Consider the following 16,050-nt stretch of genomic DNA (forward strand, 5'->3'; position numbering starts at 1 on the left):
GTTATTTACAAAAAAACAAAAACAACGAAATTTTAATAGAACCAATAAAGGCAATGAATTTTTTTTTTTTTAAATATTTTAAACCCATTTATTTTCTTTATTTTTTAAGTGTCATTTTTTATCCTAGAATTAAACAAGAAGGTTTAGAAAATGTTTTAGATACATTATCTGAAAATTTATGAAACTTAGCATTTCTCAATCAAATAGGAGATGTAAAAAATTGTCTTGTAGAGATATATTTCCAATACGAAAACAGGTATGGGAACCCGCAAAGACACGAAATACAAAGGGAAGTTTCAAATGAAGAAACAAATGAAGATTTCTACAACTGGAGTGCATTTAATAGGCCGAAGAGAAACTGAACCCGAAGCACAAGCACAACCTCCTATTCGGAAGCACCAACGACAACAATGAATCTACTGGCCGCCCTGCAGTCACAGAGTAACGAGCTTCAGCAATATTTGGGAACTTCTGAAATGTTACCAACAGATTCCACAACAAAGAGTCAACTTTGATGTTTTGAAATATTGAAAAACCAGAAAATATATTTTTCCGGTATTATCAAGACTTGCCTTGGATGTTTTTGCTGTTCCAGTGTCAACCGTCTCATCCAAACAAACATTTAGTACAAGTGGAAGAATTTTAAATGAAAGAAGGACTAAACTTTCACAAAAAATGATTGAAGTCCTCACATGTCTTCGAGATTGGGAATGGTCGCGCCATCACAGTCAATACGAGATTGTCGACGATATTTTAATAGAATCATTTCAATTTTATAATATAGATGATACGGATGAAGGAGGTCCTAATGAACCCCAAAATTAGTTGTTTTGTAAATTATAACTTGTAAATTAATTGTCAATTATTACACTCTTTTTTCCTTACCAAGTTTTTGTCCCATTGGGTTTTTCTTGGTAAGGTTTTTAAAGAGGCAATAATTATTGTAATTTCTTATTTTATTTTTTAATAAATGAATAAATTTAATTTTTCCTATATTACAATTTTAATGTATTAAAATTGAATTAATATTTGGAATATTAAAAAAAAAAAAAAAAAAAAAATTAATTTAATTTAATTATTGATATTTGAAAAGAAGTTAACTAAAAACAATTACATTTATTCATTTATAAATTATTAATTGTTCATTTGAAAAATTAATTAAACATTTAAACTTAAACAAAATAAAACAAAATAAAATAAAATAAAATAAATCAAAAAGAGGGTTAACCCAACCCAAAAGAGGTCCGGGTTGGGCCAGCCAATTCCCCAACATTGGCAGGCCTAACACGGCCTGCCAATGTTGGCAGGTGAGTCAGGTCCCACCCACCACTTTGTGCAACCCACCGTGGGTTGGGTCGGGCTAGGCGGACTGCTTTTCCACCTCTAGGCATTACCATAGAAGCATCGTCACTTGCTCTCACATTAACCATGTTTGTATCTATAGTTTTAGAATCCGCGGTGTCAATGCTTGAGACTACAATATATATATATTAGATTGACAACTTAAAATTAATATGTAATAGCCTGCAGCATTCATGAAGACAAAACCTCAATGTTTTACAATAAGTATTTCCTTGATCCATCAACATGGGAGCAAAGAAACTGAAAGAATGAATAGGCAAGGTAAAACACCCCACTACCCTATGACTGCATTACGGAGAGCATGGCAAGAACTAGACAGAGCACAAATTCCAACACTGGCTCGAACAGATAGCCTTTTATAGTCAAATCAATCTTTAGTCCAATAATCTTCTAATGGAAGATATAGTTACAATCATAATACATCTCATTACTGCACAGTTGCTAACATTAATGAAACAAGAAAATTTCAGGCTCGAAAATGGTAAAAGCAGTCATTTTTCCTATGTTATTTCCATAGCTATAATGCAGAATCAATTAACAAAAATAGGCTGTCTTGCGAATCATTAATTTCCAAAGACTTTGGAACCACACAACTGATTATGTGTTTATATCATATCATATTGAATGATGAATGATTATACACAAACAGAAAAAATGGTATTAGTTTCAGTACTTCAAATGCAGAGAAATGCCCAGAAATCACCTTTACATTTATTTGCTATTTATTAAAATACTAAATTTTCCTTTATACTTAACTGTAAATTTTTTTCTTTTAACTATTTGTGACCTTTCTTCAATTGCTGCTCATCCTAAACATCCAAACAGTCACTAAGACAAAGGGAAAACTATGATGAACTTAAAAGAAGGGGAATGCTGAAAAAGAAACAGAAAAACTATATGCACCAGCTACTCAAATCCAAACACATCGACTCAATTATGATCCATTTAAGTTTTCAATACTATTACCTTGATTAATAAAGGGGAAAATATTTCGTATATTCTACTTCAAAGTAAAAGAATAGACCATTAACCTAACCTAATGAAACATACCACATTTTCGATGAAATGCCTCAAACAAATAGTTGTCATGCCAAAACCAAAAGTAGAAACCGTAAGTTATACAGAGAATCAAGTCCATGCTTTCAATTCAAAATCAAACCAAAAAATTGGTTCATAAGAAAATAAATCACACCAACTGTTCTACGAAATGCCATAAAGAGGACAATGGCACAAACCTTGGTACCTGGCGCAGGAATGCTAGAATGCACATTCGATTCTTAAGAGCAGTCTCTTAATGCTAAAACAGGAAAGGACAGGACAACTTACTAAATGCCTAAAAATGCGACCCAAATGGGATGTCGTGTACAAGATGATGAAATGATCATGCGGCAGATTCATACAAGATCAAGATTCTCTAGTCAATCAAAGTTGTGGTGGGTTTGCCTTCCCAGTCCACAGTCCACCCAATGACTTTGATAAAAAGATTTACCACAGTCCACATAATAGTCTATACCTCCACTAATATCAACTTGACTGATAGAGACACTTATGGTGCAAATCATACATTACCATATGAAAGTGTAGACTATAGATATTACTAAATGCTTGAAGGTTCTATCCTCACATTAAAGGGATGCGAAAGCTACGGCAAATTAACCATCCAGAGCAAACACCAAACTACAGCAAATTAAGCATTCAGTTTCCACAAAACAACAAATTAAACATACTGGAGATGGTGACTGTGATAGTGACATTGTGAGATAGTGCGAAAGGAGAGTTGCGATGGTGAGAGAGGAGATGGCAATGACGACGACGACGAATTGAGACAGTGAGAAAGGAGAGTTGCAACGGTGAGAGAGAGGAGAGTTGCGACGGTGAGAGAGAGGAGATGGTGAGTTACGACGGTGAGAGAGAGGAGATGGCGAGTGGCGATGGTGAGAGAGAGGAGATGGTTGGCGACGTTGAGACTTGAGAGAGTTGCGTTGAGACTGAGAGTGAACCGATTTAGGGATTCAAATCCTTTATTTTTTTTTTTTTTTTTAATAATAAATGGGTAGCTGCGGCCTGCGGGCACCCGTGAGTACACTTATATAATCCATTGAAAATACGGGCCGGACCAAATATGGGTCTCAAAAAAATGGGTCTAATACATTAGACACACACTCTATATTTTTTACGGTCGAACCTGCGGGTCTGGACTCGTTTTGTAGGTCTATCACAGTATCCGTATTTTGCAAAAAATAAAATAAAATAAAAGATAATTATTTTATTTTGAAAAAAAAAATATTTATTTGTTTTGTAATGTAACTATAGGGTTTCAAAAAGAAAAAAAATCAAAAACTAACAAACCCAAAAAAAACTCAAAGAGCCGCTGACAGCAGCACACAACTCACACGACACGCCGGTATGACTATTGCACCACGCTCTAAATGAATGTCGGAGACAGCTATCGCTCTCTCATCAGTCATCTCTGTCACTCCCTAGTCCCTACTCGAAGTGCCGCCGCTCTCTCATCTCTTTCACTCGACTCACTCACTCCCAACTCCAAGCGCATGAAACCCAGCGACCAGTGTACAACCACCGTGCGACTCCACTGGGAGCTTCCACTATCTGTAACGCAACAACAACCAACAGGTGTTTTTTAGTTTTTGGTTTAAAATAAACGAACATTGAGAAGTTATGAAATGTTGTGATTTTTGTTTGTGGTTTAAAATATTGAGAAGTTGATTTGTTGTGTTGGTTGGATGTAATGTTGAAATGTTGAGATTGAGAAGTGTTGAAATGTTTTGTTCGCCATTTTCACCTGCCCTACCCACCACCTACTTGATAAATTGCCCAAACCACTCTCAAAGTCTCACCATCATAATTCATACACACTGTACTTTGCCTACTTTCATATTTTGAATTTTTTTATTAGACTTTTTCACTTGTGTCTTGTGTGCAAGGATTGAGCTGCTGTAACTCTAACAAATGATTGGATTTGTTTGTTTGATTGTGACTATAAATTTACACTCTCACGTTTTGAAAAGGTGTGTATTAACTATTAAGTTAATGTTAAACACTCTGATAATTGAATAAAGGTCAAATTAATGAATTATACATGGAGAGTAACAGACTTTGCAGCCAACCAATCCCTAAAGCTAAACATCTTTGAAGAGACTTTTATTAATTTTTAAGTTACTGAGGAGGAAGAGTGAACCTATCTAATTTATTTATTTTTTATTTTCCTTATTACCAATTGATGACTGTATTTTTTGTCAATGTATTTCCCTTCAATCAAAGGGTATTTGAACTCCTTCAGTATCATCCAATTATTTAAAGAAGATCACATCTTTGATGATAGCTAAGCATAACCCTAGTATTTCAGTTTGATGATATTCATTCATTTTGAACTCATCTTTGTTGATTAACATGGAGGAGTCTCAGTCTATAGATATGGTTAATGTGAGAGAAAGTGATGATGCTTCTAAATCTAAGGTAATGAAACCTCCTACCCATACTAGCAATATTGCTCCTATTCCTAGAAGTAAACGTAAAACTTTAGATATTTGGAATTACTTTGATACATACTTTGATGAGAATGGGAACGAGAGGGCAAGGTGTTTGAGTTGAAACAAATCCTATGAATGTGGTAGTGTCTTTCATGGGACTAAAAATTTGAAGCATCATATTGGAGATTGTGTTAAACGTGTCAACAAGGATGTAGGGCAATTAATTATTGATATTGAGCATAGATTGCACAGTACCAAGGTTTTTCAAGAGACTTATCGTGAGAAGATTACATTATCAATTATTAAACATAATTTGCCATATTCATTTGTGGAGCATGATAGAATTAGGGATGTCCATTTCCATTTGAATAAGGAAGTTAAGCTTTATACCAGGAACACTGCTAAGGCGGATTGCTTAAAAATATATATAAGGGAGATAGAAAAAATTAAGCTTGAATTAGGGAGGGTTTCTAATAAAATATGCTAAACTTTGATTTATGGAGTTCTTGCACGACTAATGGGTATGTTTCTTTAATGGCTCATTACATATATGAGAATTGGGTGTTACAAAGTAGAATTCTCAACTTGTGCCATATGCCTCCTCCACACTTAGGGGTGCTTTTGGCAGAAACATTGTTTGATTTATTTAACAGAACGGGGAATTGAAAGGAAGATTTTCTCTCTTACTTTGGACAATGTGAGTAATAATGATAAGATAGAAGATATTTTAAGGAGATTTGTGTGCAAAATGCATTGTTATGTAATGGTGATTTCTTCCATGTGCGATGTTCTGCACATATCTTGAATCTTATTGTTCAAGAAAGGTTAAAAATTACTAGTATGGCTCTGCATAAGATTCGAGAGAATGTGAAATATATTAAAGACAATGAGAGTAAAAGAATCAAGTTTGGAGAACTTGCTGTTCAAATTAGTGTGAAAAGCTCAATGGGATTGCGAATGGATGTTCCCACTAGATGAAATTCTACTTTTTTAATGCTTGAAAATGCGTTAATATATCGATCTATGTTTGTGCATTTGTCTTTGATAAATCCCAATTATAAAGATTAGTGCCGTGGGTGGGGGGGTTGAAAATGAAGTTCTTAGTAGCATGGCAAATCAAATGATCCCAAAATTTGCAAAATATTGGGATTCTTATAGTGTTGCATTAACTATTGCAACAATTCTTGACCCATGTTTAAAGATTCAGTTTGTGGAGCATGCTTACAAAAAAGTTCATGACTTACCTACTACCCAAAGAAAGATAAAGGTTGTTAAGAAGAACTTGTATAAACTTTTTGAAGCTTACAAGGTACAATGTCCCAAAGAAGTTCCCGGCATCGCCTTTTAAGATGCTTTTCTTGCGAGTCAAAATTATTATACTTTTTAGATGTCAAAATTATATTTGTGTAAGTCAATATACTTTTTTATATTCTTGTGATTAATAAAGTATTGTTTATTGTGTAATTTTAACTTTTGATGCTTAACTATTTAAATGGTGTAGGATTTTGACAACTATGAGAGTGAGTTTAGTGCTACCAGGAAGTCTGAATTGCTCTTTATATGGAAGAGCCAAGGTTTGATCGCATCAAACATCATAATATGGAGATTCTCTAACATTGGAAGACCAATTTTGACCGTTATTTGACACTTGCCATTATGGCTCGCGACATCATGAGTATACTAATAACATTTGTTGTTCAGAGTTCGCTTTTAGTATTGGCAGCAAAGTGCTCAATAAATATTGAAGCTCACTTAAACTAGATAATGCACAATCTTTGTTATGCACTCAGACTTGGCTATATAGATATGAAATTAAAGGTAACATGTTAACTCAATATTTCATATGTTTTATTATTTTCTTTTACTAATATTTATAGTTATTAATTGTAGATGATGATGAGAATGATGATGAGCTTCATGTGCCATTAACTAATTCGAGCATTGTGGAATCAAGAAACTCTATTCACACCACCATCGATCCATCGTGAAATCAACATGAGCTAGCCAAGAATATTTTTAATTAAAACAATGCCAAGTTAAATTTATATTATATTTTTGTATTTCGAATTTTGTGTTTGTGTTTTAGTGTTTATGACTTTATGTATTTATTTTCTGTATGCTTGTTGGTTTTAAATTTGATAAGAAATTGAGTTGGTTGTGAACTTTTTTGGTGAATTGAATTGAATATGAAGTATTTGATCGTGGGGGTGTAATTGCATAAAAATGAAAATTGTAGTGATTGTGGGGGTGTAATTACAAAAATTGAAAATTGGAGTGAGAAAATGTGGGTCGACTTATACTCGTATAAGGTAGGGTAGGGTAAGGGTTCAATATTTTGGACTCATATAGAACTAGTCTGTTTTAACCTGTACTTGTTTTACTCGGCCTGCATCCACCTAACTCACCCGTTTGCCAAGTCTAGTTGAAGAGTTGAAGATGGTTGGAATTGTTTTTTGGTTTCGCTGTTGCAGTTAGATTTGATGGTAGTGGGGCAGTGATGGTTTGGTTTCATGGGTTGAGGTCGGTGCTTGGGTTGATTGGGATAGGTTATTTTCTCCTTTTTGGATTGATGATGACATGATGAATGGTTACTTGTCAATGAATTTTCTGACAGTTGCTCTATAATGAGCAATTTTTTAGATTAGAGAGTGGTTCTAATACCATGAAAGTTTGAAGAATTGTGTTTTTAATTCATTGATATTTTAGTAAGAGTTACAAGCTTTATATATGATGGATACAATCTACGGAATCTTCTAATTATGTCAATTACAATATACAGACATAATTAGGAGATTACAGGATATCAAAAATATTATGAGTATCTTAAAACTGACAAGATAAAAAGATTATGATACATTTAGGAAATATTGTCGAAATCTCAATAAGAACTATCAATAGGAATCTTTGACATTATATTTGGTCCTGGTTTCATCTTCCACTCGGGAGCTGCATTTACTTGTCTCACCACAAGTGTCGCAAATGGGCTCAATGTTTTTGAACATATGATAACTACACTGGGGGATCACTGTGATTTTCATAATCTTGTGAGAGTTTCGACGACTCACCACTGTAGATTGTTTTAACTTTGCTATATGAACAAACCAAATTTTGATGATTTTCCATCAACGACTTTTCATTTCAATGGAGCAGACTACGTAGTAGATGGCAGGTTTGTGAACATTAATGCATTATGATGAAGGATTTTATGTCTAGCATTATTAGCCACTCAATCGCATATGCAAAATATGCGTCTCATTCAATTCCTAATGTTGGAATCAATGCCCAGAAGAATGTGCTAATGATCATTTTTAGAATGTCGTCGATGGTTTATGCAACTACTTGTAATGCCATGTTTCACTATCTAATCAATGATGGTTCTCTTGAAGTGTAAATCTGTGATTCACCTTGTTTTCTTTGTGTAGGTTGTTCTCTTGGGTCTATCCAAGGTACTTGCTTTCGTTTAGGGATGATTCGAGTCTATTAGATTGTATTTTTTATTCTTTATAAAATTACCTTTACCCAAAAGAAATCGATAATTTTTGCAGGAAATGAGCAAGAGCTACTAATAAAAGTTACTCATATAGTTTATTTTAAAACAAAAGTTAAAATTAAGCCAAAGTTGTTCCTCTCAAATTCAAGTAAATTAATCTTTCGATAATCAGCTGCTTCGCTCCAATTTAAAAATAGACAATGAGCATAGTATCAACAAAACAGCCAAATATATATATAGTTAATAATAGCCAGATAAATGCTTCCCAATAAGACTTCGATGCTGTGACTTGTCTTTTGAAATTTCCAAATTATGATTTTATGTATTAAATAAAGTAACTTTTCAAGTTTTTTCGAGGTTGGTTCAGTGTATATATGAAACATTAATCCTTAATTACAACAAAAAAGAAAATGAGTAAAAACTTTTCTCGTGTAAATTTTTATATTAGAGAAAGAAAATTTCTTGTCTTTTAAAATATGTCTTCCATTTTATAAAACACTACCAGGCAAGAAAAACTTTGTGATTCATGTGGCAAAGACTTTATATACTTATTAGAAATAAATATATATTTTTGAAAAAGACATTTTTAGCTTTTAATTTGAATAAAATCCTCATTTTTAAACAAGGGCGGAATTAATAATAAAGTACATATTTAATATAATAAGTTTTGTCTTTGAAAATGTATAGAAAGAAGGAAAAAGGAAGACAATATTCATTTTGAAATTTTATATTATAATATGAATTTATTGCAATCTTTTGTAAAGAAACAAAGTTATTTTTTTTGTTTAAGATTTTAGAAAGCAAAGGAAGATGAGAATGAAAACAACAGAATTATTAACAAATTTTAAACATTTTTAGACATCATAGGTTGTATCAATATTTAACATCAATATATTTCTATTTTAAAAACATCTAACATCAACCATATTGGATATTATTAATTGAAAAAATAATATCATTTTTTCCCTAACTAACAAATAATAGTTAAGGTTGTTGGGACCATTATTATATGTAGTTGAATTGGGGACTCAATTCCTTACCCTGGAAAACAATGGAGGGGCTTCAGTTCTTCAAAATCGCTTTTGTATTGCAAAGTCTAGTCATATTTTCTAGACATAGTTTTGGTTTTGCAGCAACAAAATCAAAAGGAGTTAGCATTAAGCTCATCCCAATAGACTCTCGGGAGTCCCCCTTATATAAACCTAACCTTACTCCCCGCCAAAAAATTGAGAGAATGGTTAATGTTACCCTGGCTAAAGCTAAACTGACAAAATTGCGTTATACGCAAAATTCGACATTCGATGATGACAAGCATTTTTCTGCTCTAGACCGTCAAGATAAGTTCTATATTGCGCAGATGTTAATCGGAAACCCAATTCAATATGTGTATGTACTGGTGGATACTGGTGCTTCGCTATTTTGGACACAGTGTCAACCTTGCAGAGAATGTTTCCACCAAAGTTATCCCATTTACAATCGGCGAGCTTCCTATACTTACCAGAAAATTCCTTGCAATCACCCTCGTTGTAACTATGGTGAACCAGGCAGCATTTTCCAATGTGTTAATGGAAATTGCGTCTACCGTCTTGGCTATGGTGATAGTACATCAAACAGCCGGACACAAGGTTTTGCATCTTTCGAATCATTTCGTTTTTTAGTGAACGACAATGGTGATACGGAAACATTTACTCTTCTCTTCGGCTGCTCCATTCGTAACCTACATTTCGGTTTTGCTAACGATGAAGACAACAGGATTTCTGGGATCTTGGGATTAGACTTAAATCAAAATTCACTAGCGTCCCAATTGTCAGATGTCTTCTCTTATTGTATTGTTCCCTATGATGATAATTATCCATTCGATGTACATCCTCATAAACTGAGGTTTGGGGCGGATGTTTTTATTCCTCCACATAGCATTCCAACAACGAACTATGTAAGGGTTGAAGGTAAAAATTATTATTACCTTCGTCTTTTAGATATAAGTGTGGGAGGTTCTCGCTTAAATTTCCCACCAGGTACCTTCGAACCTTCCCCTGCTAGTGGATTTTTTATAGATTCAGGAACTCCATTTACCACACTCACCACAAGTTCCCCGAACGGGCTCAATGTTTTTGAAATGGTGAACACAGCATTTAGTCGATACTATGATTCTCTTAATCTTGCGAGATATCATGCTCATCCCGATGATGTATTCCGAGTTTGTTATAGGAACCGACGAAATTTTAGAAATTATCCATCAATGACCTTCCATTTCCAAGGGGCAGACTACCAAGTAGATGGAAGGTTTGTGAACTTTCGATATCCTGGTGACCGACATTTCTGTGTAGCAATAATGGACGATGAAAGCATTTCTATTCTAGGAGCTTATCATATGCAAAATATGCGCATAATTCATAATGGCCAAATCAGAGCACTTCAGTTTTTCCCAGTAAATTGTGCTGGAGATCATTTTTAGAATTTCGATATTGGTCTCTATAATATTCTAAAGCCATGTTTCATATTCTAAATAAGCAATAAAACTGGATAGAAATATGAATAATACTACACATACATCATTCTCATACAACATTATGTGGCAAGATATGATTGGATGAAAGTTTAATTTTAACTTTAAATTAGCCAATCATATTTTGCCACATAATGTTGTATGGGAAATATTGTATGAAAATGATGTATATATAGTATTACTCTAGAAGTATAAATGTAACTAGGGTTAAAGCCCGCTTGTTGCGCGGGTATGTTTATAGAATTGTATTTTAAAGAATTGTTGTTTGTTGTGTGGGAAAGCATAATTAGTAAATAAGTTTATCGATAATATATTGGTTTTTATGAATTGTTTTTGAACTTAATGTGAGAGTAGTTTTGTAAATATAAATGGTTTGTATTGAAGTTATTTTAATATTGAATGGATAATTAAAGCAATAAATAATAAAGAAATTATATACCAAATAATTAAGTAGTATTAAATTTATACGAATTTAAAATAAGTATAAAATTAGAATGGAATGACAATAAAACGGGTATGTTTATTACTTGTATTTCAAGTATTGTTGTTTGTATATAATATAGTGTTTTTTGTGAAAGTGGCTTTGATACCATATTTGTTTGAAGAATGGGATGTTTCAATTCGTTGATATCTACTGTAAGAAGCAGGCAAAGAGTGGCAGGGACGCCAGAGAATGACAAGAGAAAGAAAGAAGAAGAATTTCTGCATTTCTATATATCTTGTAAGCCTGTACAATGGCTAATTTAAACAAATTCTGTAAACGTGGAAAAAGAAAATAATAAACACAAATCCCTGTAATTATTCAATCAATCACATAAATTAAGGTGTTTGATTGAATGCCAAAATTATTCCTTGATCTTAACCAGTAGAGATCAAGGTAAAGTTGTAATGAAGAGGCATTCCATATTTCATCACTCTCTCTCAAGCTTATGGTTTGTAGATACCAAAAACTCCAAGCTTATGGTTTGTGAAAATGTCTACTGGTTGTTCTGAAGTACGAATGTGTAAAGTTTTAATTACCCCTTCTTGCATTTTGCTCCTGCCAAAGTGGCAATCAATTTCTATATGTTTTGTTCTTTCATGGAATACTGGATTTGCTGCTATGTCGTTTGTAGCCTTATTGTCACAATATAAAAGAATATGCTTTCTTACTTGTACTTCTAGATCTTCCAACAACCCAGAATCCAGATGATCTCACATGTTGTCTTTGCCATGGCTCTATATTCGACTTCTACTGAAAAAAGAGATATATATTGTTGATTGTTTCTTGTTTTCCAAGAAATAAGAGCTCCCCTTAGCTCGATGCAGAAGCCTATAAGTGATTTTTTTGTCACTGGACATGTGGCCTAGTCTAAATCACAATGAGCTGTGATATCCAAATCTTTGTCTCAAGGAAGGAGGAGTCCTAAACTAGGACACCTTTTAAAGTATTTTAAAACCTTTATCGCTGCATCCATATGAGATCGTTTAGGTCCATGCATGAACTAACTGAGAATGTGAACTGCATAATTGATGTCTAGACAAGTCAAGGTGAGGTAGATCAATCGCCCAACAAGTCTTTGATAGTTTGTGGCATCTAGCAAAGGTGGATCATCTTCAGAGGATGGTATCCCACTATCATATTCCTAAGTAGTCAATTTGGTGTTTTATTCTACTGGAATAATACTTGGCTTGCATCTTGATAGCCTAGAATCAGAAAGGGGTTCCAAGACATATTTCTGTTGGCTAAGAGATATTACTATCGAGGATCTTGCAATTTCAATACCTAGAAAATATTTAGGCTCTTCTAGATCCTTTATTTGGAACTACCTATTGAGATGCTCTTTCAAGGATTTAATGCCTACTTCATCATTTCCTGTAATAAGAATGTCATCGACGTAGATGATTAGAGCAATGAAAGTTTTACCTTTGTATCAGGCAAATAATGCATAGTCATGTTTAGACTAAACATATCCTATACCAGTGAGTGCTTTGTTGAATTTCTCATTCCATTGCCAAGATGCTTGTTCTAGCCCATAAAGGGATTTTCGTAGATGACATATTGTGTTCTCCCCCTGGTTGCAAAATCCCGGAGCAAGATCCATATAATTTTCCTTATGAAGATCACTATGAAGAAAGGCATTATGAACATCCATTTGATGGAGATACCAGTCACGAATAGAAGCCACTATAAGGAAAGCATAAACAATGACATATTTGGCTACTGGTGAGAAAATCTCCTGATAATCAAATCCCTTATATTGGGTGAATCCCTTGGCTACCAATCGGGCTTTGTAATGTTCAATGGAGCCATAAGCATGATGCTTAATTATGTAGACCCATTTATAGCCAATGGGTTTTCTATGAGAGAGGCGAGGCAAGGCATAAGATCCCAAGTATGATCCTAAGTTAAAGTAGTAAGTTCATTAGCCCTTGCTTGATGCCAATGAGAGTGCTCCACAGCATCTGAGTAACTAATAGGTTCTCTGTCGGTGGTGATGTGACTAATACAAGCTCTGTGTACAGCAGAGAGACGATCATAACTCACATAATTGGAGGTAGGATACAATGTACCTAAAGAATTTGAAATGGTGGGGCACTTATAGTCAGCTGTCTAGATCGGTGACCAAGTCTGTCGAGTACTCCGGTGTGTAGGAACAATTAGAACCGAAAAAGAGATCCTGATGGAGAAATAGCAAGAGGGATCTAAACAGGTGATTCTGTTGGATGATCAGCAGTGGTTGTTGTAGGGAATTGTGTCATGGCAAGCATGAAATTAAAAAAAAAAAAATTCCATGGCACAATCCCTTTACCCAAGATCACAATACGATAAATTAATCCACATAAAATTATCCATACAAGATAGAATTTATACCTTCGTTGGTAGCTCCTTATTTGGATATCGCTATTGACCCAACGTAGGATCGATTTCTATGGTATCCTCACGAAAGTAGGCTCAGGATCAACCTAGGATTGATTGCTAGACCAATCAAAGGGCTTGAGGGAGTAGGAGAAAATTTAAAGAGAGAACTCTTTAGGGTTGGTGGCGGGTAGGGTTTTTGGGAAAGAAAAATAATTTAATTTTGGTTAAACTATTCAGCAAAAATAATTAGTAAAAACTAACTCTCTAAAATCAAAATCCATGCCCCTTTATATAGTGCAATTCCAAATAGGAATTCAACTAGGATTGCAATCCTTGAATTCCCATCTTAGAAAGATTGCAATAATCCCAAAGGGATAATAATATCTCTTAGGGGTCATTTGGATCGGGTTGATATTATATAATGGGGGTAATATATTTTAAATTGGGTAGATAACCATGTTTGGTTGTTTTGTAAAAAAACCTTCCCCCCCAAAAAATGTCAAATAGTGCCAAATTGGAGGTAAATCGTCAGGAATAATATTACCTGGGGGGAGGGTATTATTAAATATTACTCTGGTAGTCCAAAAATTTCTGTCCAATTTTGCCCCAAAATAGTGGACAATGTGGATGAAAATATCCTTAGCTTTGTTAATAATTACAAAACACCCAATTTGCACAAGAGGACAGATTTGTCCTCACCTTTTTAATTTTTTAGACAAAATTGCCCTGCTTATTATCAATATATTCAAAAATGCCATGAAATATTGGTGTGCCCATATTATCCTCACATATTTGCATATTGTGACCAATATGCCCTTTTATTTCACTAAAACTACAATATAAAAAGAAAAAAATTCTCAGCCATATTACACATTTCGATCGAGACTCTACCCTAAACCTCCATCGCCACCACTAGTCTTTATCTTCTAGATCTTGTTCGCGACTTCATCACTCCGATCGCCATTTTCCAGTAAGTCAAATTATCTCTTTCCATTTTATTTTTCATTTTGGGTTTGTTTTACATTCGATAGTCTCAAATCTCGCTCTTATCTTTGCTGTTGGTCGACCATCTTCACTGCAGTACCTCAGGTCTTCATCTCCATCTGTTTGATCTGGACAGCATTCCAATCACCATTTTCGGTAAGTCCCTTGCCCTCTTTTCATTGTATTTTTTGTTTTCTGTTTTGTTTGCATTCGTTAATCTAACTTCTCCCTCTTCCCTCTGCCATTGGTCGACCATCTCTGTCACAGCAACTCGAGTCTTTATCTTCATCTATTTGATCCTGACAACACTCCAATCATGGATTTTGGTACGTTCCTCGTCTTCTTTATACTGTTTGATGAGTACCCTATTGAGAGGGTTGCTTTGGTTGTTTGTGTTAATGCGTTGATTTTTTGCTGTGTAGTGGTCCGTGAGATATGAATTTGTGATTTAATGTGTGTTACTCTTGACTGAATGTATACTAAAAAATTAATGTAAGTTATGATATTTCTTTTCAATTTCCGTTGTTATCTGTCTTCTATAACATATGCGAACTCCCTTTTTTCCTTCTTTGCCTTTTATTTTTAGCATGAGCATAAAATTATGTATATGATCTTTTATTATACAAAAAACTTACAGGGAATTAGTAGTGTATGTGTATATGTGGGTATAATATTTTATTTGAGCTGAGTGTACAACCCATTTTTTTAGGAGCCTCCCCATTTGCTCTTACCGCCCATCTTTGCCACAACAGCGAGTTGTACATGCAGCCAATTTTGTGTGTGTAGTTATGCACATTATGTGTTTGTTGGGATTTGTCTTTCTATCTTCATCTTTCTTCTTTCCAACACAATACATTTTGTTGATTCATTGCTGACACACACATGTACATTCATTCATTTATTCATTAATGCACAAAATTATATATCCTCATCCACTTCTTTTCTTCTCAATAAGGAGTGTTTAATTTGTTTTTTTTTTTTTTAAAACAATGGTTTTTTGTTTAGGATTATTGTCTTGTAACATGTTTTGCAATCATTTTTCTTCCTCAACCCGCATTCCACTGATAGTAGAATTCGACACTTGTTTTGTCTTTCAACGCTCATCATTCTTTTCCCAACCCATCAAACACTGTTGGTTCATAGCTGACCACACTCAAAACACATGGCAACACATGCACACAGTTGCATTCTCATTCTGATAGAGGAATATGATTATTATCTTTCTGGTTTCTTTTATGTTTGTTTGTTGAATGGATTGAGCCTATTTCCAAGATCTGAATACTTTTTTCTTTTTTATTTTGTAACATCAGTTTCATAAAAATTAATTGAATTACATGGTGAGAGATTCATCCATGGTAAATGATTGATCATAAGG

The 16,050-nt window shown here is 34.0% G+C and overlaps 1 protein-coding gene and 1 long non-coding RNA gene across 2 annotated transcripts; both read left to right on the top strand.

The window, feature by feature from the left end:
- The first annotated feature begins 3,688 nt into the window (after nucleotides 1-3,688).
- On the top strand, nucleotides 3,689-6,959 carry LOC116116179. The gene is made up of 3 exons (XR_004125773.1): nucleotides 3,689-3,996; nucleotides 6,355-6,671; nucleotides 6,744-6,959. It is a non-coding gene; the product is annotated as an uncharacterized LOC116116179 (long non-coding RNA).
- A 2,435-nt stretch (nucleotides 6,960-9,394) lies between these two features.
- On the top strand, nucleotides 9,395-10,798 carry LOC116116162 (aspartic proteinase CDR1-like). Its single transcript, XM_031402256.1, has one exon. The coding sequence runs from the start codon at nucleotides 9,395-9,397 to the stop codon at nucleotides 10,796-10,798; it is 1,404 nt and encodes a 467-aa protein (XP_031258116.1).
- The last annotated feature ends 5,252 nt before the right edge of the window (nucleotides 10,799-16,050 follow it).

The sequence above is a fragment of the Pistacia vera genome, unplaced genomic scaffold (genome assembly GCF_008641045.1).
Source record: "Pistacia vera cultivar Batoury unplaced genomic scaffold, PisVer_v2 Contig763, whole genome shotgun sequence".
NCBI lineage: Eukaryota > Viridiplantae > Streptophyta > Magnoliopsida > Sapindales > Anacardiaceae > Pistacia > Pistacia vera.